Genomic DNA, 22,807 nt, shown 5'->3' with positions numbered 1-22,807 from the left:
AAATTGTTTATCGTTACGTTTGAGACCTTTCGGTCACAGTTTTAATTATTTGATCATGGTGTTCTTTGATTAATGGAGATTTTTTTTCTAATTTCAGGGTCTTTCACAAGCGTCCCGCACTGGCGACCGGAATAGGAATCAGCAGTAGAGGAAACGCTGGGGTCGGTGGAAATGGCGGAGGTTTAGGGGTCGACAGCGAGTGCGGCGACGCGTTGAAGAGACGCAAAGTTCACAGATGCGATGTGGCCGGCTGTGACAAGGTGTATACGAAGAGCTCCCACCTGAAGGCTCACAAGAGAACTCACACCGGTAAGTCCGTCGAAAGATATAAGAATTATGTAAACATAAACATTTACCCAGATATTTCAACAAGTTTTGCAAGAAGTTTACAAGGAGCTCTTTTAATCGTATTTAACCCTTTGCACTCTGCGCTATTTCGTTGCAAAATTTGCGAACAGGAATCGCATTACATGAAATAGCCTAACTTTGGAAATGTGTCTTTTTTCGTATTATTAGAATTGATTATAAATTCTTATAGTTTTTTTGAAGCGTTGACCCCACTTCAAACATAAAGAACTCATTTACAAAATTATTAATCTAAGTATTAAAATTATTAACAAAATTTGTTAGACTTACGATGTCTCCTTATAAGGGACATTCGAGTGCGAAGGGTTAAATTATTCAGGGTTCACCCTGACTTTTGAGGTTTTAACACAAGTGAATATCAACAAGACTGGTAACTCAGTCCTACCCGTGAGCCAGTAATACCTAAACGAAACGCCATCTTGCCTTCAAAATTTATGTTATAAACTATGTTGCACTGTGAATACATTCTAACTGGTCAGAATTTAACGTTCTGTCGTTCCTGCCGCGCGTCGAAGGTATAAACCTTTCCGTGCCGTTCAGGCTACACCCATAAATTCACCGCCTTTCGTCGTTTAATATTTTTATTAGCTTCTAAACGCTTTATTGTCTGCGGATGATTCACGCACGCGTGTCAGCGATCGCCCGCGCGGAACGTCGTTTCGTCATAGTTGAAATCGTTGGGAGATTTTTTTCTCTCACTATAGGGGATCGTGACGGTTCGCAGGTGACGTTCCCGTTTCAAAGTGAGACCTGCTCGCAATTACGAGCACTCATTACATCGTGGTTAATTGGCAGGCCGATACACTAGTGATTGACCTCTGAACTCCACGCCTGAGATGGGCAACATTTTATTAATAAATAACAGTGACGTATAGCAATTTGTTCTAAATTGCTGAGCTAAATTTCTGGAACATTGTACACTTCGACATCCGGATTCACCTCTCTAAGTATCATTAAAATTCGCGGTGGGAACAGTTGTAGCCCTAGGTCGTGTCGCGAACAGACTGATATCCCCTGCGACCTAAGCGCAAATGGTAAAAGGAAATTCCCCTTTTTGCTCGCGCGGTTCAGGCCTCGGTTTGGCGTGCTTTGCGGTCATTAAGCAATCTTCCCACGTTAACTCGACGGAGACAGCATTATTAACAAATATACCTAACGCGGCGAGATTCACCCCGATAACGATAATAGTTAACTCTAAAATATGGCCGGTAGTAAAACGTGCTGTCTCCACGGATGGGTCATCCAGTCGACCGGGAGTCATTACTCATCGCCAGCCTTTGATTTCCAGTAAAGATACTCGATCCGAATGGAAAAGCCTGAACAGAGGCTCTGGCAAACGGGAGGAATGCGGATCGCGCAATTCGCGGAATTTTTATGGTACATGGCGAGTCCCCGACTCACGTGGTCAATTTGTTCTGGATCTCTCTGCTGAAGTCAAGTCATGGACATAGTATGCAACTGAACAGAGCTATATCGTCGAAACAGTTACGAAGGTTTTTCCAAAAGGGACTGTAAGGATTTTATCTTTTAATAACAAAATATTAGTGTTGTCATCGTGGACACTAAGATATCATCTCTTACGTTCGATTGTAATTACGTGCACTATCATTTAAAATAAAACAATCTGTGGTATATTGATAGGAGGTACTTTGACTGTCACTTAATAAAATAGCTGTATAGCTTGCGGCAACATACATCAACGAATTATTTAAGAAAAAAAGAACACTATTAATCAATGATTATCCGCGTTATAAAATCACACACAATACCAGCACACTTCCAAAGGGTATAATCCGGTGAAAAGTATGAGGTTATTAATTTAGCGATGCCAGATTGCTAAAATAACGCACACTGTACTCAGAATTCCGAGGATTCCAGGCATATTCGTCTCATAGAACGGCTTTTTACACTCGACGAGGGTCAGGGGTCTGGGACACTCGCGTCGCGGTGAAGCGCATGGTTCCGAGCCGCTTAGAAATTCGATAATGCTCGAAAGTGACGCTGTATACTATTCGTGGACAATGCATTTTTCAGCACGACCATCGCGTTTCATAGGAACGCTCCAACACGACCATTTATTATCGCCTCGCGAGAACCTGGAGGAGGTCACACCGTTCGTTTCTCGCTATACACGCGCTGGCCACCGTACGTACGTGTGTACACAGCGTTGAAGAAGCCACGGCATGAAGAATTTCCGGTGGATAGGTACCTTCGTGAAGGCATTGCCGCCGTCTAAGAGAGTGCAGAGGCGGCGGGGAGAGGGCGTGGTCGTGAGAACCAGGATCTTTTGTCTGGTCCATGGTTCAACCAAGACGGTGCAACCGCGGTGCTCAACCTCGACCCAAGAGTATCGAGAAATTTTTAAACAAAACACAGCCGATTTCGTGATCTTTTAACGTTGAAACTACCGAGGTCAACAGATACCTATTGTACATACAACGGTGTCTTTGTAATTAGAGAGACAAATTAGAATTAGAAAGAATTAGTGAGTTCATTGACTACGTAATTACAATCTTTTGAATCGACCACTTAAAATAAATAAACTACTATTTAGGATCATGCATTTTCTAGAATTGAATATTGTGATTGTTTTTGTAAGATACACTAAGGCTGTTAGCTATTGAAATAAATTAATGAAGAAATTTTAGTGGTTGACAGTACACGTCAATTACCGATAAATTGCATGTCAACTATTAACCCATTCGCTACCAACTATGAGATGTCAAACGCAACATTTTATTGCTACAAACGCAATAAACATTTTCACAGTTAGCACAAAAGTAGCTTTCCACTAATGTATAATTACATGTATTTTATTTCGATATTCGGTTTAAAAATAATATGAATCGTTGATTGCAATTCCAGAAGTAAAATTTTATTCGTGTATGTTACTTTGCATTCCAGTGAAGTATAAAATAATGCCTATGAGAGCAATTATGGTAACGTTTAGAGTTGCACCATTTAAGTTATTCTTACTAGTTTGCGTCAAAATTTCACCAATTTTGTTGATCCGTTTTTATAGATATGAGAAGTTCCAGTCGTTTCGTTGGCTGTATCCATGGCGATGTCCGTGTCAGAATCGTTCCTTTTTTTTGCCATTACTATTGCGAGGTGTTTAGATTGTTATAGTCGAGGATTGTTCGGATCACAATCCTTATCTTCGGCACACCCTAGGAATCCTCCTTGGTGACAGTAACACACCCTGCATCCCTCGCGAGTTATTTTACCCGGATCGTCACATGGAGCCCCTTTGGAATGATATATGATAAAATAAGAATGGTTAACGATCACTGACGTCATTCGTATCGAACGAACGCTCAGAACCGCGGAACTCGTTGACGTTATGGTACTCTATGTTCACGATGGAAAACTCACCAACCTCCGTGGCAAACGCGACAGAGCTCATCAGAGCCAAACACATGAAGAAGAAGAAAAGTTTGGACATGTTTCTCGGTCGTTCGATGTCTCTTACTGTCGACATTGACGAACGACTGACTTTATATAGGTTGTCCATTGACATTTTTATTGTCAACGTATCGATAACCTCTCACATTTTCCTCTAAAGATTATCAATTTCACACTAAAACTGTCGCCGATACTTTACAAGTTTCCTTAACAAGACAATCATGAAAGCATTTACATTGCAATTGTTTCTCTGAACGGTTTTGAAAAACTGTTCAAAATTGTATACTTCAATATTCGTACGTGTTCAATCTATTATTAATTTTAAACAAATTGTATTCGTGTAACATCGGAAACAAACTTTATCTTTATTTATTTGTCATCTAGTATATAAATGTTCAATGTCAGATCGATAAAAGTGAATGAGCTGATGAGTGATAAACAAGTATTTAACGTTGCAAAAATGATATTACTTTCCAGTCTAACTAATACGAAAGTACGTCGATATTTAATTGTATTTCTCGTTTCTACTATACAATAGCACTCGTGTTTCGTGTTTGATTACATATTTTAGAGATCAGGATCATTTTGAGGTGCTACTCGTTTTCGGTTCATTGCTCCACAATCCCAGTAATAATTCTTTACTATTCTTGTTCTGACTTTATTTCACTTTTCTACTTTTTCTGCTGATTTTGATTTTCAACTTCATAGCTTGTATTTTTCATTATCCTTTCTTTTATATAATATATACATAGTTTACACTTCATGCTACTTTTCATCTTTTTCTTTTCCTTTCTCTTTTCTTTACTTCGTATTATTTTATTCCATTCCCATTATATTGTTTTCGAGATTAGATTAATACAAGCGTAGTTGTTAGTTATCTTCCCTTCATTCTTATTTCCATTGAGTACTTCATTTTTTACTGTGTACAATCTTCTCGTAACAAAGGCGTACTATCATTATTATTTTCTTTGTTCTCGCTATCGCAGGCGAGACTGGTAAATTCTTGCGTTTCATTGGAATCCTTAATTACGTTTATTTCTTCTTCACAATCGTGTAAAGTTTCTATTTTATTCTCGCTAAACCATTTCGTTGCAATTTACTATCAATCCGTGTCGATAACCTTTGACAATTTCTATTATACATTTATTTATTTTCGTTCAACAAATAAATTAAACTTCTCCGCGACGGATCGAAGGTTAAGCGTCGGTTTGATTATCGTATTCACAGAAGGCTCGCGCGATCATACTTCATCAGGGTTCCATAGTATTCGACGACATCGCGCGTCGTTACCTTTCTTTCGATATTACGGTTTCCTTATGAGGAACTAGCGAGCGAAGATCGGTACACGTTTCACGCATTAGGATGCCATTATCGCGACAGGCAACACGATACCTGGATACAACAACCGAGCCTGATATGCCAACGCTGTCGTTGTGCGTCCTGCAGAAACTTTCGCTATAATAATTGTTCCAACGAGCGGCACGAACATGGCAACGGATACGTACCGCGCGTATATCCATCATTCTAACACCGCGGCATTATCCAGCCATCGCGATATATTTACAGAGGCGGATACAGCCACTCTGGATGTGGGAAATGCCAATTCATTGATTACTGTTATTTCTACCATTCCGATGCATAAATCGTCCGCGGATCGTGTACTCGGCGAAACGATCGTCGCTGCTCTTGGAAATGATGGAATTCGTCCCGTACGAGGAATGTATTGTTTTCGACGTTGAACGAGCATATCAAAGGCACCTCAATTACAAGGGGCTAACTTATAACCACACGAAGTGTGAACATTATCAGAAACTACGTAATTGTGGATTTCACGAATAGGTAGGATTTTGCATACTCGTAATTAGAGTACGGTCATATCAGGGATCTTCTAACCGAATATAACAAGAAGCCATTTTAGTATAAATTTTATGCAAATTTTGTTCAATTATAGCATAATTACAGTATGATTAGACACCGATTGATTAGACATCGATTTCGTTTCGCCACAAGAGTGGCACACTCCCGTAAGTATTAATCAGCGCATATTATTGGCAATCCGCTTCATTTCGTGCAATTCGAGTGTCACCGCGATACCAAAGAGCCGCAGCCGCAGTCGCCATTTACCATATCCTTGTAATATTTCGCCTCTCTGCCCCGCACAATGTAGCTTCCGATGTTCGTGGCGTGTGTTCGAAAGATTCATGATATTGTAAGCGGTAGCGTGGACCCCTATTACTCCATTATACAGTTTGCGAGCGGCACGATATAAATTCGATGCAAATTCCACCGTTCGTGCCGTGAGAATCATCAATCATGGTTAGCAGACTGGATTCGGTAGTTTCGGTGCGTTTCGTTACGAGCCACCACCGATTTCAGGATGATAGCGTTCAAATTCCGTACATGCATCGCGCAAAAGCGAATATGAACATCGTGGAAGATTCTCCGAACTTCGGATCGAACTTCGCTGGGAACAATTTCAGATTCATTGTTTGGGAAAGTTTCACGAATAGATAGCATCATTTCACCTATTTGTGTGTTAAGCCTCTATGGGAACGAACCGTGTATGGAGCAAATCAATATCGAAATTGATAATTAATAACTCTTGTCGTATAACCTTATGACAATGTTGCTTTTGTAAAATAAATACGAATCAATGTAAACTTCAAACAAATTGACTGTATAAAACACTAAGACTGTATAATACATGTATAAATAAACACACACATTATACATTGTATATATACCACGCAACTGCGCACGTATTATATATCATGCACACATCATACAAATGCACACGCATTAAGCATACCTCACAAAATATTTAATCCCTTCGATTATTATACGAAAGGTGCGCAGGGTAATTGAAGTTTTCACGCAACCAGTGAACGCGTATCATGCGGTTTGGCTCGTCTGGGAATCGCGAAAAATTCTATCGGGTCAAGCGCAACATGAGAATCGCTACGGGTAACCGTCGGAATACGGCGGCATAGTAGCGTGATCCTTGATGGACAGCAGGAGGTTCGGTGAGATCTCGTGTATTAATTAAGGCGAATTAGCCTTGGCATGAACTAGACAACGAGCGTCGATCGGTTCCGTGTATCGAAGGATACCCCGATCGCTCGGGATCCTCGTTCTCTCCGTGCCAGCCGTGCACCAGGCATTCGCCGTCAGACCTGCCATTAACAATGCACTTATGCATCACTGTTAAGGGCTACGATTACCCACGCTCCGATCACAATTTCCTGGCGAGCCGGAGTCTGTATTCTCGTTATCGAGTCCGGCGCACTGGACGCGGTTTTAAATTAAATCCCTCTTCTTTTATTTCCGCCGCCGCGGTCAGTGGCTTTCGGTGCCCATCGAAGGCCAATTTCGATCGATTATCGGCGTCCGCGCGATCATCGTACCGATCGTCACTGTTTTTTCGTTTCTTGTTCCTTTGGGAACGAATGAGAAATCTATTGATTGATACCGATATTCGACGAAGAAAGGAGGACATCGAATTTTTTTTCTCAAAAAGGAAATATATATAATTTATTGAAACTTCGAGAAAACTTTTTAATTTTTTTTTTAAAGTATTTCATCAGAACATATCAGATGTAACTGTTCGTGTACATACCAATAGAGTTTCAAATCCACATTAAAGATTGTCGAAACAATTAGATGGAAAGGGTTTATTGTACGTCAAGGAAAGTCTATTATTATCCAGCTCGTATGGTAATATCGTTGTTTATATCGGCGCTGAGTCCGTATCTTTAATTGACGTCTGTGATACGTGAAAGACCTAGGGTCTGTACGAGATACGAAGCCTGGCGTCGAGGGGTTAATAAGCTATCATCATTTGCATTCAAGAAATACGGTTTCAAAGAATTTGCTTTCAGTGAGATGAAAGTGAATACATTGTATTTTCAGAAGACAACGACAGTTCGTATGAAACGAAATATTTTTATATGTACACTTTATTTATAGGATGCTTTGTTTCTAAAATAAAAATTGAATAGTCCGAAGTACGTTGCAAAAATTGAATTTCCGGAAAAAGGTCTCGTAATTTTTTTAAGTTTTATCTCTAGAACCAATCGTCGTATGGATAAACTATAAATATTAAAAATTTCCGTCTTTTCATCCCCTATAAGCTGATATTTTTTTTTTAAATTCACAGCTCCACGCTTCTTACAATTTCCAGCAAACATAGTCCCGCGGTCAAAGGGTTAATGAAGAGTCACGTCACCATTTCTGGATGACATGGCGACCTACGTATTAAATTCATTTATTTAGATAGTACAAGACGTTTCACAGGTGTACGTGTTACTTTACCCATCTCTTAATCGTGATTTCAAGTACGCTACCCACCATCCAATTTCTAGCTACGCTTCATCGCACCCAGCGCGAAGAATTCTGTATTCCACGCGACGTTAATGGCGTCTCGTTGATAAATCGAGTTCGCGGTTAATTGAAGCTTCGGTTAACGCACCGCCACCCCGCTGATATATTTTATTAAACCGCGACAACGGCGTAAATAATTAATCGCGCGTTCGCGGGGTATTAGTCCTCGGCGGTGTTTCTTGCCGCTAACGAGTGTTGTTATTTACTAGGAGCCCAGGCTGAGCGTACACCGCGGGAGTAGCTGGTGGGCGCATTAGGTGGACGCCACGCAGAGCCGACAACGCGTACCTAGAAATCCGGAGATTCGTTCTTTCCCCTTTCTTCTAACCGTTTCTCTTTTTTTCCATTGCCGTTCGCTCCTTATTCCCGACACGCATGGCGTCGATCATCAATGCTCGTCAGCTTTCACACGTCTCGCGATAGATACACGTAGGGTTGATGGCTAAGTGTTAGATGACACTCTTTGGTGGTCTCGTTTAAAGTCGTCCGATGTACGATGTACCGTTTTTTGATGAAATCTATTCATGGAATGTATTTTGGTGCAGAACTTACGAAGGTTTTTAATTGAGCGAGTTGTAGGTTCACACCGTTTCATTCCGAATTGAAGTTTGTCCAAGAAGAAGTGTAATGCCCTAGCCGTGTGTATCATACAGACGTGTTAAGATGTTCAATTATCTCTATTCACTGATTTTTATTGTAATTTTATTTCAACTTTCATGAGTTGAATTGCGACGAATTTCCTGAAGAATTTTTTGAAAATTCAGAGATGATGTATGGCCAGTCACAAAAAAAAAAAAAATAAAACGTTCCCACTAAACTGGTAATAATGATATTAAAATCGCTTTGATAATCATATTTCCTCCTAATCAACACTCTTTAATACCTCGACAAAAAAAAAAGTATAAAGGAAGAAGAGAGCTTTCAAGACAGAATTTTGTTTTATATAAAGCTCCGTGAGCTTGTACATCAACCCAATATATGCTTATCGCATGTAAGAAGCGTTGCGAGCTGGAATGCTATCGCGTGACCCAATAACACGCTGATAATTACCGAAATGCATCCCAGAGAGGCCTTTAATCATCTCAACCGAGGGAATCCTGAACGATAAGACATTCTTCATTCGTTATAAAACTGGGTGAAGCGTGATAAAGCAACCTAATTTCAACGCTATTGCATTCAATTCATTTTCTTATTATCGTTGTCCTTTTTGTTTAGAAGATACCGTACACTTAAATTTAATGATACTGGTAACACTATAATTAGTATTTCAGACATGACTATTATTAGCTCGCTCTAATAAAAGTCGTTATGACTACTAATTTCAATCAAGAAAATCGAGCATGATCTGTGTACTATTATTAACTTAATACGATAAGACTAACGATAAGAAAAAGAGAAAAGAAGAAGAAACACAAAGACCAAATAAAAAATACGGTTACAAGACCGAGTGGATTCGAATAGATAAATAAACACTTAGCTCTTACTGTACGAATCAGTAGTGACTATTGCTTGCGCTGCAGAAAATTAGCAACTGCGAATAACAGCTAAGGAAAATAAGAAAGATTAGGAGACATTAATGCAATTTTTCCCTTCAGCGTTTAGCCATAGATCATCTAGTCGTTTCAACCAGGAAAACGGTAGCCGATTGCCCAATGACTCGCTGTTTATTATTCATGCACGTTATCGAAAACGAGTTTCAGATAATACCAAGTATGAGTACGCTTTAAAAGTCATGTTACTTCTTCGAGCACACGTCGCGAACGGTGACATATATAATACTTCGCGTAATAATCGAATTTATCTTAGAATTAAGGTGTCGTTTTCCTCCGATGCACGCGATCAAGCGTCAAAAAGATATAACCAACCATAAAATAATGATATTAACATATTCGCGACTGCTGACGTGAATTCATGTCACATCAAATTCTATTTCTGGTTATGAACAAATTATGAAAGTATTTTCATTTTATATACTACATAATTACAACATCGATCCTTCAAAACATATTTCGTAATTTTTATCTTCGTCCTAACGACACAGATTTGCGATGTTCAGCTTCAGAATTTTATTAGGTTGGTTGGTACTCGGTATTAGAAACGTAAAACATCTGTCGCGAATGTGTTAAAAATACATAGGAACGCTCCTATACCTTGAGAAAAATAAATTACAACGGAAAAAAAAAGAGCTTTTAAAACAGAATTTCGAAACTAACGTTTCAAATGCTCCGACGACGACGAACCCTCGTAAAGTCATCAAGAGTAATGCCACGTTAAAACTCGAGCCCCGATCCAGATTCACGTTCCCAACGTATTTCACGTTGAAATATTAAGCTGCGATGGCAGCGCGTTGCAGAAAGGCGCGATATGCATAAGAGCGCGATGAAATGGCATCAAAGCGCCGCTTAAAATTATGCCACGTCATTTTTAATTAGCATCTATCGTTAACCCACTTGGCCAGGTATCCAAGAAACAGCGTTGAAATGATACCTTTTCCGCGGCCGGCGATTCTCGCACGAATATATGCTGTTAATTTAATCAACGCTTTCTCGGATTAGAACCTCCAGCGTTTCGTAATTAAATTCCAATTCGAAGACACCGATCCCCGCGATACTTTACGTAAACGAACGCGTAGCCGTTCCGAGAGACGATAAAACGGCCGTAAAACTGGAAAAAGACTAGATCGGTATCGCTGAGAATATCCTATGTTTCACAGCCACGTAAATTAGTGGAAAAAAGAAAACGACGGTTTCTGTTGCCATTTCGCTGTGAACTCGTACTTAGGGAGTGTTACACGCGTTAACGGGGAGATATTCATTCGTTATTTCGACAGAAATTTGCTGAGTATTTCATTACGATACCGTGTAGATACTTTGTTACCAATTACAGAAGTCTGTAACGTCCGTCGGAACAAGTTTTATCTAACATCACTTTCATTTCTTCGAAATTATTAGTTCCAGCTGATTCCATTAACGACTGAAGTGTAAAACACTAGTGAAATGAAATCAGTTAGATCTTTATGTAGCACTTACCATACAATTTTTTTTTTATTTAATATTTAGTTAAATAAATAAAATTTACATTTCTGTTAAACAGAATATACGTTGTAACATATCACAAAACAAAAAATAGTCGGGTGTACATTGTAATAACGAATAAAGTAATATAGTGTCCGAATATTAATACGAGTAACTGTAAAGGATGAGAAGTATGGAAGCTCCACTATTGCAACCCTTATTACTTTCAGTCTCTCTTGCTTCCATTACCGGAAGGAAACCGTCGAGGCAGGTTGCACGCATGGAAGCAGAGGGAAATGAAACGTGGTGGAAGAGAACGAGCACGACAGGTTGTTTCCTCGTACGTGCAATAATTGCTTCGCGTAAGATCGCAAAACGGTTTTCAGCGAGCGGTACGTAAACGCGCGGCTAACCATTGGAGATCTAAATCGATCGTTTTAACGTCCCGACGCCCATCGGTTGAATATTATTATGCAATTCGCTGGGAATACGAAGAACTAATGACGGAGAAGAAACCTGCTGCGGAGTCGGTACGTTGCGTAATTGCGAGTAATTAGTCCATTTACGAGGTACGTACGGTTCGAGGATCGTGCATATGCACGCAACATCGACCGGTGTGCAAGCGTCGGCGCAAGAGGGCATTAATTCTCCCGTTATTAATGCATTTTGATTGGATTTTTTTTTCCACGGCAACGTTACGTTTATTGCACCATAGATTCACGCCCCGTTACACCGTCCGGCTCCATTAATTAAACACAACGGCGAACTTAGCCGCTCATTTGTAACGTTGCTATGATGCCGCGGCCTGTGTGAGTCTGACGTTACATTAACCTAACGCGTTGCGTGTCGGCACGCGTTTTTACTCGCGAGACAGACGTTTTTCGATTAGGTGCAACTATTGTTATTCTCACCGAACAATTTCATGGCAGGTAATCGAAACTATTTGGATTTATTGATCTGAATTGATACATGTACATTCACTGCTAGGCAAATTTACAGCGTTTTGGGTAAAACTTTACTTCGGTGCCCTAACAATTATTGACTTCTTTTGGCATCAAAAGCTAATAGCTGATATACAAAAAAAGTCAATAATTTGGAGTGTCCCGAAGTAAAGTTCAGCCCCTTGGGTTATTGCAATCAATTTGAACTACGAGAGATCTGGTAGTTGGCGGTGAATGAGTTAATAGCTTTTGGAATAGAGATCCTAGAATTATTATAAAGCCTGAATTTTAAATAAGATCCACAAAACGAACGGTGTTCTCCATTCGCGCGGGTGTTGACAAACTTTTCCAGCGACCTCGGCGTATAGAATCGATCGCCAACGGGTAATTACAAGTCGGAGACTCCAGCCTGGAGTATCGATCATCGGAGGGAGTCGCGGCCGAGATTGATGTTGTAATTAGACTCTGAACGATGGTCGTGGCTCCTCGAGCCCCGTAGCGTGAAACGGTCGCGGTTCGATTTCAGATTTTACGCAACAGATAATTGTGTCCCGGGTATTCGAGCACCGATCTACAGCGATTCCAGCACGACGAAAAATGTAATCGTTCATCTGGGACGAGCGATCGGCCCTCGCAGCGGCGGCTCGTCGCCTTCGAGATCCGAGATCTCTGGTGACGCGCGCGAATATATCGATCAAACCGCTGCCAGTGGGTTTCCACGAGAGATAGAAACCAGCGATGGCACGTCGTCGTCCCGTCGTCACTCGCGTCCCCCATTATCCGCGTCTGCTCGGGCGGTTAATGGGATCGCGAACTGCGCCCGATCGCTCCGTTGAGATCCCTCGGCGTGGTTGCCTTCGTCTTTGGTTCTCCAGCGGTTGAACTTGATGGCGATTGCGTCATCGAGTTGTGACCAGGCTGTTTCTACATCTAGACGGCTCGACGACGGCTACGCTTTCAGCCCCCTAAGCTCTCTTACTCTCGTTTTCTGCAACGCGTCTCCCTCTTTCTCGCGGCGCTCGTCCCCTTTTCCGTCTCTACGCCAGCGCGACCACTTCTCGCTTCCTTTCTTCGGCAAATCGTGCAGAACGTCGGACCGAGAAATACGCTCGGTGACTTGCATACAATAGAAGAGAGTGATAGGCAGTTTTCTGAGGGATCCGGGGTCGTTGCAACGCGCGACAGCTGTCACGACGTCCTTACGAGAGAGGCCTCGGCTCGATAAGAGCTAAGAATAAACGCGCGGACACACGCGCTCACCAACGCTGAGAAATGTACCTGTTTCGACGCATACGCGAATACCTGCGACGATATTCCGGTCTGGAGAGTTTATCGACTTCCTTAATTACATTAATAACGCTTTGCACTCGGATGTCCCCTGCATTTGTTATGGATGTTAATTCGGAATTTCTTGTTTTTTTAGGGGTGGCCTCGCGCGATGCATTTACAGACAAAGAAACTAAGAATCGAATCAACATTCTATACGAATGTATGTTTCATTAATCCTCTTAAAAACTATCATCGCTAGAAATTCCTATATTTCGCGTAGCTATTCTATTCCGATTGTATCCCATCTATTCGACCGCATGTTCTCGTCACGAGATTCATTTCATTTCTCGTCAACGTTTCCTGATAACCTCATGCGTGGCACTAGATAAATTACTCTGCAGCGTAGATGTCTACGAGAAGTCATCGAGACCTTGAAACACTTTGATCGAGTGTTTGTACTTCATTGATGTCTGTGCAACTCGTAATAAATTTGAACAAAAACCATATATCGTATATACATATAACAAATTTGTTTGTACTGAAAATTGCAAATAATGAGCCACCAATTTTTATAATTTTCTCGAACATTTGTTGCAGGCGAGAAACCGTACCAGTGCACATGGGAGGGCTGCACGTGGAAATTCGCGCGTTCCGACGAATTGACGCGGCACTATCGCAAGCACACGGGTCAGAAACCGTTCAAGTGCCATCTTTGTCAGCGATCGTTTTCGCGGAGCGATCATCTATCGCTTCACATGAAAAGACACTGATGAAGTGGACCGTCTAGCCGATGAAAGGGGGACGAAGAAGCGGAATAAGAAGAAGCGAACGGGGAAAGAAAATCACCGTCCCGAGAAATCGGGACTCGAATCGTGATCGTGGATGACGACAATGAGATTCTTCTTTTTATATTCGGGACCTGAAAAGCCTCGGCTCGGCCACCGATACGGTGGTCGGAGGCGGAAACTAGGAGAAAAAGAAACGAAGAAGCAAACAAATCGTTCATTAGGTTTAGAGGTCTAACGAAAGTATCTCTGTAATTATTGGTGGATGATCGTGCGAACCTGTCAGCAGTCGCGATGCTCGAATCGCTGTGAAACGTGCTGCTTTTTTTTTTTTTTTATTTTCATTGTTTTGTTCGTTGTTGCATAGATTCTATCAGAAGTGAACCTCTATTTTGAAATCTGTTGAACGGAGTTAGGACGTAAGAATTGTTGATATTTGAAATTCTCGTGGAAAATTTATTTATTCTGTTGTCAAATTGATGTTTCTTTTTTTTTTTTTCGCGGATTGAGCGTATTCGCAACGGATACGCGGGAAGCTGAGCTTCGACGAAGTCTGCGCAAGCGATTGCTGCAGGTTCAGCGCAACCAGCACGCGACATCGCGTCATTTCTGTTTCTATTTCTAGCCAATTTTTACTTGTTCGTATTTCCAGTTTGTTTTCTCTCTCTCTCTCTCTCTCTTTTTTTTTGTACGATTAAATAAGGCCAGCTCAACTAGTCTAGAGCACCATGTATCGTCTATTGCGAAGAATAGAGCCAGTAAAGGGGAAAGAAATAATATCGTTAAGGTAATTAAATGGTTAAATAAGTAAAGTGAATATCGAACTCCGGTGACGGAGCTTGGGACTTAGCATGCTCAGTTAAATAAACTACAATCGTGATCGTGAACATTTTGTAAAGCATTGAATAGCGATTTTTCGAGGTAAATGCACAAAGAATTTCGCGTTTAGGGACGGACAATCATTAACAACGTTCTCATTGTCAACGGAAACAAAGGAATCAGACGCTCTAAAAGCCAGTATTACGTGTCCATTAAGCAATACGGTAACGTATATACCGTCTACGGCATTACGATGCTTTCTTCGAATCTTTGTGTTTTCATTCCTTTTCTTTTTCTTTGTTTGTTAGTCGCGAAAATTCTTCGATCGTACCGGTCCGATCGGTGCGCTTTTCTGTCCACACAAGGTGCCAAAGTAGAAGGTGCAAAAATGTACGTACGGTATTGTCCATCGATACATCGTTGCGCTCAAACGTGGAAAAGATGAAAGTAGATCGAAGAATTATTTTTTTAAACGCTTTTGTATCGCGCGTTCGTCGAACGTTTTCGCAGGCTTGATTCGTGCACATTTTATTTTGGCATCTGCAACGAAACGGTAGCTCAAGGTACACTTATCAATCGCGGCCAATCGAAAGCGCTCGTGCGCGCCAACTATCTTCAAAACGCAAGAACGTACGTCTACGTTCCTCGTGGTTTCGAAAACTGTAAATAGAAGGTCGTGTCAGGGCTCGATATCATTGACGCATCGAGTCGACTGTTCAATTATCGGCAATCCATGTTGGATGAAGCGCGGTTCCGAAAGCAACGGTATAAAATGTGAATTCTGTGTATCGAGACATATCGAAATCGAACGAAGACATCGACTCTGGTGCGTTGAAGAGCGACACGAGGCTGAGGTCTCGCGATGCGTTCCTGAACGCAACTATAGTTGAATCGAAGTCCACTGGCTGCTCGAAGTCACTTCCGCGAACCTCGATTCTCACTTTCAGAGACAAAGTGTGTGTATTGAATTAGTTACTCAGAGAACACGAGAAATAGCGCAAGGAAGTGGTCAAGGATGACCAAAAGGCGGGGATGATGGGTGACCTCGAGCGACCAGATAATTTTGATTCGACCACGCTCGCAGGATAAACAGAACAGGAGTGCAGATTTATAAAAGCTAGGACGACGAGATCGTGCCAAGTTACATTCATGTTCTATTTTTTCTGCGAAGAGCACGAACAAGACATTTCGTGCGATCTCAGCCGGACGTGTCGCAGGAAAGTCGAACACGCTATTCGCGTAGCGATGCGTATTGTAAATAATTTAGAAACCTTGAGAAGTACGACGTTTCCGTATACAGCACGTGTGTAGCATTCCCTCCCACCCACAACCCCCGTTTTCTTCGAACCTGTGTTTTCGCCGCTGCGCAAGTAACGCGACTAATGGTAGCTAAAGAAAAGCAGAAACTATTTCGAAGCTAGTTAAAACGATGGAACAAGATGCCAGTATATGCTAGAGCCAGTTTATATCATTAAAGAGAAACCTCTACGTGTAAGATTAATGCGAAGATTGATAAATTAATATTTGTTACGTGTTGTATTTTCATAGGGAATAGTGCCTTTTAATGTTAAGAGAGAGGACGCTGCGTTAGGCCTTAAGTATACTGCTAGTGCCTTAAGTCACGCGAATCTTCGTGCTTGTACACATTTCATAACCCTTCGAATCCTCGCTCGGAGGACCAGCGAAATGTCCAACCGATTACTTTTCTTCGTCGTACACCGAGCCTCGCGTTTTCCTGGGAAAATCGACAATCCCGTCTATCAAGATCCGCGGTTGCACGATGAGGAATCGATCTCGCGCTATCGACTTTAGATCGTAGATCCTTGTATCGAAATGATGTGCGGTAGTATCTCAAAAGTCGGAACCCTCTTTATTAATATCTGAAGCACGAGTGGTGAATCTTTGAAACTGGCCACGCAAATAGGTCAACGAAATGGATACAACGGGATGAGGTTCGTAGAGATGACACCTGATCGTAAATTCGAGCAATTAGGTTACTATCTGAAAGATTGCTGTATATAGAAATAAACGATATGCAGTGGGATGCAATTTATAAGAAAGATGTAAACAGTGGGAGGGATGACGATCCAATAGGTGCAGCATATCTGGTCAACCATTCCTCGATTATGGCATAACTTTGACAACTCTACCAACCCCCTTGCGATAGCAAGTCGATAGCACGAGTAAACCCCAATCATGCGCTAAAATTGCTGTTACCATCTTCCTTGGAATTCAATACCTTCCGATTTCTCTAATTTCGCGACGTCAGTGTGAACGACGATCTACAGGCAACGTGTTACATTCGTCGATTCGTCGACCGATAGTACGAAACGATCGCCCATCGGCTTCACACCTTATAAAGAAGGGTCCTTTCGCGTTCGTAGCTTCACGTTCACGTCCCTGGCTTGCGTCGAAGTATGGCGATTCCATGGATGGCGCCGAATGGACCGCGCCTCCAGGATGCATGAATAATTTTCGTATGATCGTCACTGCGAAATTCAATCCGAAAATGGACGAGGTGCCACCCAGGATGCCACTCTACGATCTTGATGACTGATACCGTTGTACCTTAGGGAATTTCTTCAACGGGCCAGCCGTCAGTAATCTGAGCGCGGCACGGGCGATGAGAAATGTATACTGACGTCATGCCGACACCCTCTTTGATCATTATCATTTTTTTCCCCCGAGAGCTCGTGCCTGGTCGTGCACACCTCGACGCTGCATCTCGACGTCGTACGACGTTACCTCTCCGCTCGAGACGATTCCTCTCGGTTAATTGTCGACACGGCGATCGAACCGTGTCGTTTCTTTCTTTTCGGACAGATGTAACCCCTGGGATCGCGTTGATCTTAATTAGGCGGCGACGAGACTGTATATACCCGATTCTTGAGCGTCATAGGAGGTATAACCGTAACGATTTATCGTGGAACGAGTGGATTTTGTCATCGAAGGGCATGTTGAACGGCAACCCCTACTTTAGAATTAATTGTTGAATAGTATCATTGATAGTTGCGCGGCTCAACGAGTTCAACGAGATCTCTGAAGGAGTGATTCAAAGTTGGGGAAGGAGGGGTAGGAATGACACTTGACAATTAAATATCTGCTACTGTTTTAAGAAAGTAAGATTATGGCACGAAGCAGAGTTGTGCCAGCACTTGCCATTCCGGGGATCTTTATTCAAATTATTGTACGGAATACCATTTACGTCAGTAGATCCAATCACACGAGGCACCATCTTCAGACTTTTCGGCATTTATCATTCAAATAATCACGTCATCGATAATTGTATTAAACGTCAAGTTTAATAGGATCCCTGAAAGAGTGTTTAATTACTAATTATATAACTCAGGAGTTAATACGATCCTTGAAGAATCTGGAGGAGCAGTGGAAGGAATGAGTACATCTCACAAAACTATCGCCTAGACTTGTAACTGGTCAACAGAAGCAACGCTATGGCAACAGACTGGTTCAACGACTCCTGTTCCAGAGATCTTATTCGACTCGTCGCGTTATACAAATTGTTCAGCGAAGAATCGTTACGTTCATGGCCCCTATCACGCCGGCCACTATCCTTAGAAGTTTCATCGTTCGACTCCAACTACATTCCAAACTCCGTAATGGTCGCGCGACACACCGAGGGCGCGACTGTCGTTAAATTATCGTGAAATTGTCGTTACCGAAGGCGAACCCAGGAAATGGAGAATTTCCCGGGAACGAGCACGCCGACGACCTCTCATCGATGGTTCTCAAGGCTAACGACGAACGGAACATTCCCCCGAGCGCAGACATTCCTTTGGCCGCGACGCGAAGAAGAGATTCGTGAAAAGTTGACGCGTGCATCGGCTATTTGTGTTCCATGTTAATGCGAGTCTATTCAATTTCCCGTAGAAGACGAACCATCAATGGACCGGGGAAGCAGGGAACAGAGACCCCGTATTGAACGCGACCGATTTCCTACGAAGGCCCCACCTAGGGAAATTAGCATTTCAAGTGCCTTAACAGACGTCAACCGACAAACAACTAATCGAGGCTTCGCATTTGGATCGAAATCGCCTATCACGAACGAGCGGTGCACGCTCGCGACCGACGAGAATTCAGTTGGCACACTTTGGATTCAAATCGGGTCGAGGGCGGGAGAGACGGGGGCAAATACGTTGGTAATCGGTGTCGGGACACGCGACCAATTCGTAATCGCTGAATGTTTGCTTTTGTCACTTCTGGAAGGCTTCGTTGTTCGATTTTCCAAACAGTTAGCGTTCCTTGACTTCTGTTAACCCATTGAGTACTAAATTGTTGCTCTTCTAAAACTGACGTCTATTTTCTATATGCAGTCTGTCCCATAAGTATTCGTACCCTGTACGCCTGCCGAAGGAATTTATTTAAACTAAATGATAGGCTTGATGCTTCCAAATAAATTTCTCGTTATAAACACATACATAAATATAAAGTTTATTCACGTACATATTTATAACGAAACATTATTTTGGAAACGTTAAACTTATTGTTTAATTTTGACAAATTTCTTCAGTAGACATAGAAGGTATGAATATTTATGGGTCTGACTGTATTTAATTCGAACATATTTCGTTAACACTCTAATGGCTATGTTAATTTTCGCGATATAGATTTTGACTGTATTCAAGTAAGCATAGATTTGATTTTTCATCAAACAGTTTTGATATAAAGTACTCGTCAACTGCGTGGATTCTGTGATTAATCTTGTATCAATAATAGTAATCTGTCACAATGTTCATTTGTGTGATATGTTTTAAATATCAAAAAGTTTCTTAAAAATGAGAACAAGGAATCGAAGAAATTATTTTTTAGGGTAGCACGGCCATAGGGGTGTTAAATGGAAAACACGTTTTCTTGTCAAGTTACGATGACGAACCCTTTAAATAGAATCCTTTAACCTAGGTACATGTAATGATATCGAGATACTTGTAAATTATACAATGTAAAACGCCAAACAACACTACTGTAAGCTTCTACGAACAATTTACTACGAAAGATCATAAGACCGTAAGACGAAATTAGTTTTTAACTAAAATCTGAGAATATCGCGTACTAGAAGAATCAAGTAAATTAGTGCTGAATACTTGTTTTGTCCCTATTGTATTATAAAAAGAATTATAATAAACATTACAGCACATTTTGTTTAAGTTTCAACTTCATCTCATAACAATCACACGATACTCGAATAAGTTTGAATATCAGAAAAAAAAAATATTTATTCGAACATCCTCCAAAAAGGATATTAGTACTTAATGAGTTAGATCGACTCTTTCTTTACTTTCAATGCAACAAATAACCGAAGGAACGAGATCATGTATAAAAAGAGAAACGTTTCGCGTCGTCATATTTAAAAATTGCAGCCCCAACAACTTCGATCGTTTCAATCGATAGTTGCTCGATCGCTTGATGGTTATCGACGTACCTGAATTCGTTGTAAAACTCTCAATTTCGCAATTCTCGTGCGCTTACACGGCTGTCGAAAAATAATTCCACGGAAAAAAAAACGTATTAATAATTTTAGGGAACCATTAGAGTAACTTCTACGGCTGTACGAAAGCGAGCCCTTCGAATGGAAACTGTGAAAAACCGATAAAGAAAAAAAGGAAACGAAAAAAAAAAAAAAAATAAGCGAACGCGATGTATCGAGCTTTTCGAAGACGAAGCTGACAGGTCAGCCTGTCGAAGTAGCGATAATTTTCCATTAATCGTTTCAAGGGCCAGTAAAGCATACACACACGGACACGCACACGGGCATACACACACGCATCGGTCACTCACATGCATACCTTATCAAGCAACTGCAATAAATTGCGTCTTTAATCTGCGATCATGCGCGGTGCTCAATCTTTCTTGGTGCTTTCGCACGTTGAATTCGACGTGCGTAGATATACATCAACGTGGACAATATGAGGAGATCGGTTCTCGAAGATCCATTACGCAGAAGCGCATATAAGTGCATCGCCGCGAAAGGTGTGCGCGCGTTTACGTCTGCGAGACATCAGGCTACACGGGAGATAAGACAGGACGTTGAATAAAATTTGCGTAATTATGCAACGTGTAGGTGGACAAATTCTCCAAGAATGTTCGGTAATATGAGCAATCGTCTTGACTGTGTAGGTTCTGAAATATAATCCTTCAGTTTCCTCCTTGCTTAATAAATATGAAACGTACGTTTCTACCCTCTGATCACATAATAACTCGTTTCATATAATTAAAAACTCAATTGTATTTTCGTGACACGATTAAAATTTGTGCAATTAGGAAACTAAAAGATTACGATTACTTTTTCCTTTCGATAAGTTTATCAGAACTGAATTTCATTTTTTTTTTTGCAAGTATCAACTACAGTCGACATTCCCCCAAGCTCGAGATTAAAACCACTCGTCGCTATTGCTGGATGAAGCAATAGCTATAACCACGCGTTCCTTAAACAAAAAGTTCTCGCGCCTTTTAGACAGAGTTCACTGTGCTTTTAAATTCAGAAAATTGGAAAAAACCACTGTTGACGATCTGGAAGACGATTGATCGACGTTACTTGATCCCTACGATTCGCGTCCATTTTCAAACATAAATCGCTTCGTGTGGTCCAATGTCTCCCGCGACGAGGAACGACGCGGTGATTCTTGACTCCGATACTGAAATTCTCGTAATGACACTAAACGGAACTACTAGGTCGTAAGATAGACGCTAGCGGAGCAATAACTACTGTAAATAATATGTAAAGGTAATCGTTGTTGATCATCGTCGATGGACGAGCAGCGGATCAACGTAGCATAATTCTTTCGCAATAATGTAATCAATGGGGGCCAGTAATTCTCTCTCGGATCTCGCACGGATTTAGACACTGCGAGGCGCGTGGCGTGCCCTTGATGCTGAATTTCGCCGCGGTTCATCTTCGTCGCGCATCGTTCGTCGTTTCCCGCGGTAGAAGAATCTAAATTCGCGCGAAAACGATTTCGGATTCTTGGAACAAACAGCGTAACACTGGAACGCGAGTATCCAACTCCAGCGTTATCGAGAAACTTGAAGCAGATTTGAGCAATGATTGCTTCTGTTATCGTCGCTCAAAATCAATCAAAATTATATACATTTGCGAATTATCAATCATAAATTAGTAATTTTTCTGTGCTAATCGTGTCTGATTATTCTTTAATCGTCGTTATTAATTTCTGGGTAATTATTCTCCGATAGCGAATGGTGGATTCTGGACGTCCAATTTGTTGGAGTATCGACGAACGTGTTTCAGTTGGACGCGGGAAGTGCACGAGCGAACGTTGACGAACATTAACCGTCGCCGAAATTCAGAAAAGGACGTATCGTAAGTCGCGCGCCACCAACTATTACTTTCTAAGGATAAAACTGTATATGTCGCGTAGGTTTTTGCGTAGGATCGATAATAATATATTGTTACGACTCACTGTATAAACGAAGGCATTACTATATAAAAAAAAAAAAACAATTTGTACTTTCTAATTACTTTAAACCGCGTCGCTTGAGGACGTTGTCGCCATTCGTATCGCGCGCGCGTCGGCAAGGGAGGCTCGTTAGTGCATTAAAAGAATAAAAAAAAATATATATATATATATTATATATATATATAAATAAAAATCTATATATATATACATATATACATATACATATATAGATAAATATAGATATATATTGTAAATGTGGTTGTAATCTTATTACTGTTATATCGATATATCGATGTCCTTGATTTGGATAATTTATTTATTGCGATCGAACGAAAACGAAGAGCGTGTAATTATTGTGTGCCGCGGAAATGATGTGGAAATATGAATTATGTGGAGCG

General features: G+C 41.2%; 1 protein-coding gene and 1 long non-coding RNA gene across 3 annotated transcripts in view; one reads left to right on the top strand and one right to left on the bottom strand.

The window, feature by feature from the left end:
* Window positions 1-22,453, top strand: part of LOC128889070 (Krueppel-like factor 6) — a 409,458-nt gene extending 387,005 nt beyond the window's left edge. For both annotated transcript variants that reach the window (XM_054146392.1, XM_054146393.1), the window contains 2 exons: window positions 98-309; window positions 13,973-22,453. In XM_054146392.1, coding sequence (XP_054002367.1) covers window positions 98-309; window positions 13,973-14,145 — 385 coding nt within the window. In that variant the 3' untranslated portion in view covers window positions 14,146-22,453. The remainder of the gene's footprint in view (window positions 1-97; window positions 310-13,972) is intronic.
* Window positions 3,220-3,864, bottom strand: LOC128889072 (uncharacterized). The gene is made up of 2 exons (XR_008460361.1): window positions 3,742-3,864; window positions 3,220-3,614 (listed from the first exon to the last, which is right to left on the bottom strand). It is a non-coding gene; the product is annotated as an uncharacterized LOC128889072 (long non-coding RNA).
* Window positions 22,454-22,807: the final 354 nt, after the last annotated feature.

This window comes from Hylaeus anthracinus, unplaced genomic scaffold, assembly GCF_026225885.1.
Source record: "Hylaeus anthracinus isolate JK02 unplaced genomic scaffold, UHH_iyHylAnth1.0_haploid 11994, whole genome shotgun sequence".
NCBI lineage: Eukaryota > Metazoa > Arthropoda > Insecta > Hymenoptera > Colletidae > Hylaeus > Hylaeus anthracinus.
The sequence above is the reverse complement of the archived record's forward strand: the minus strand, read 5'-3'. Positions and strand labels throughout refer to the sequence as shown.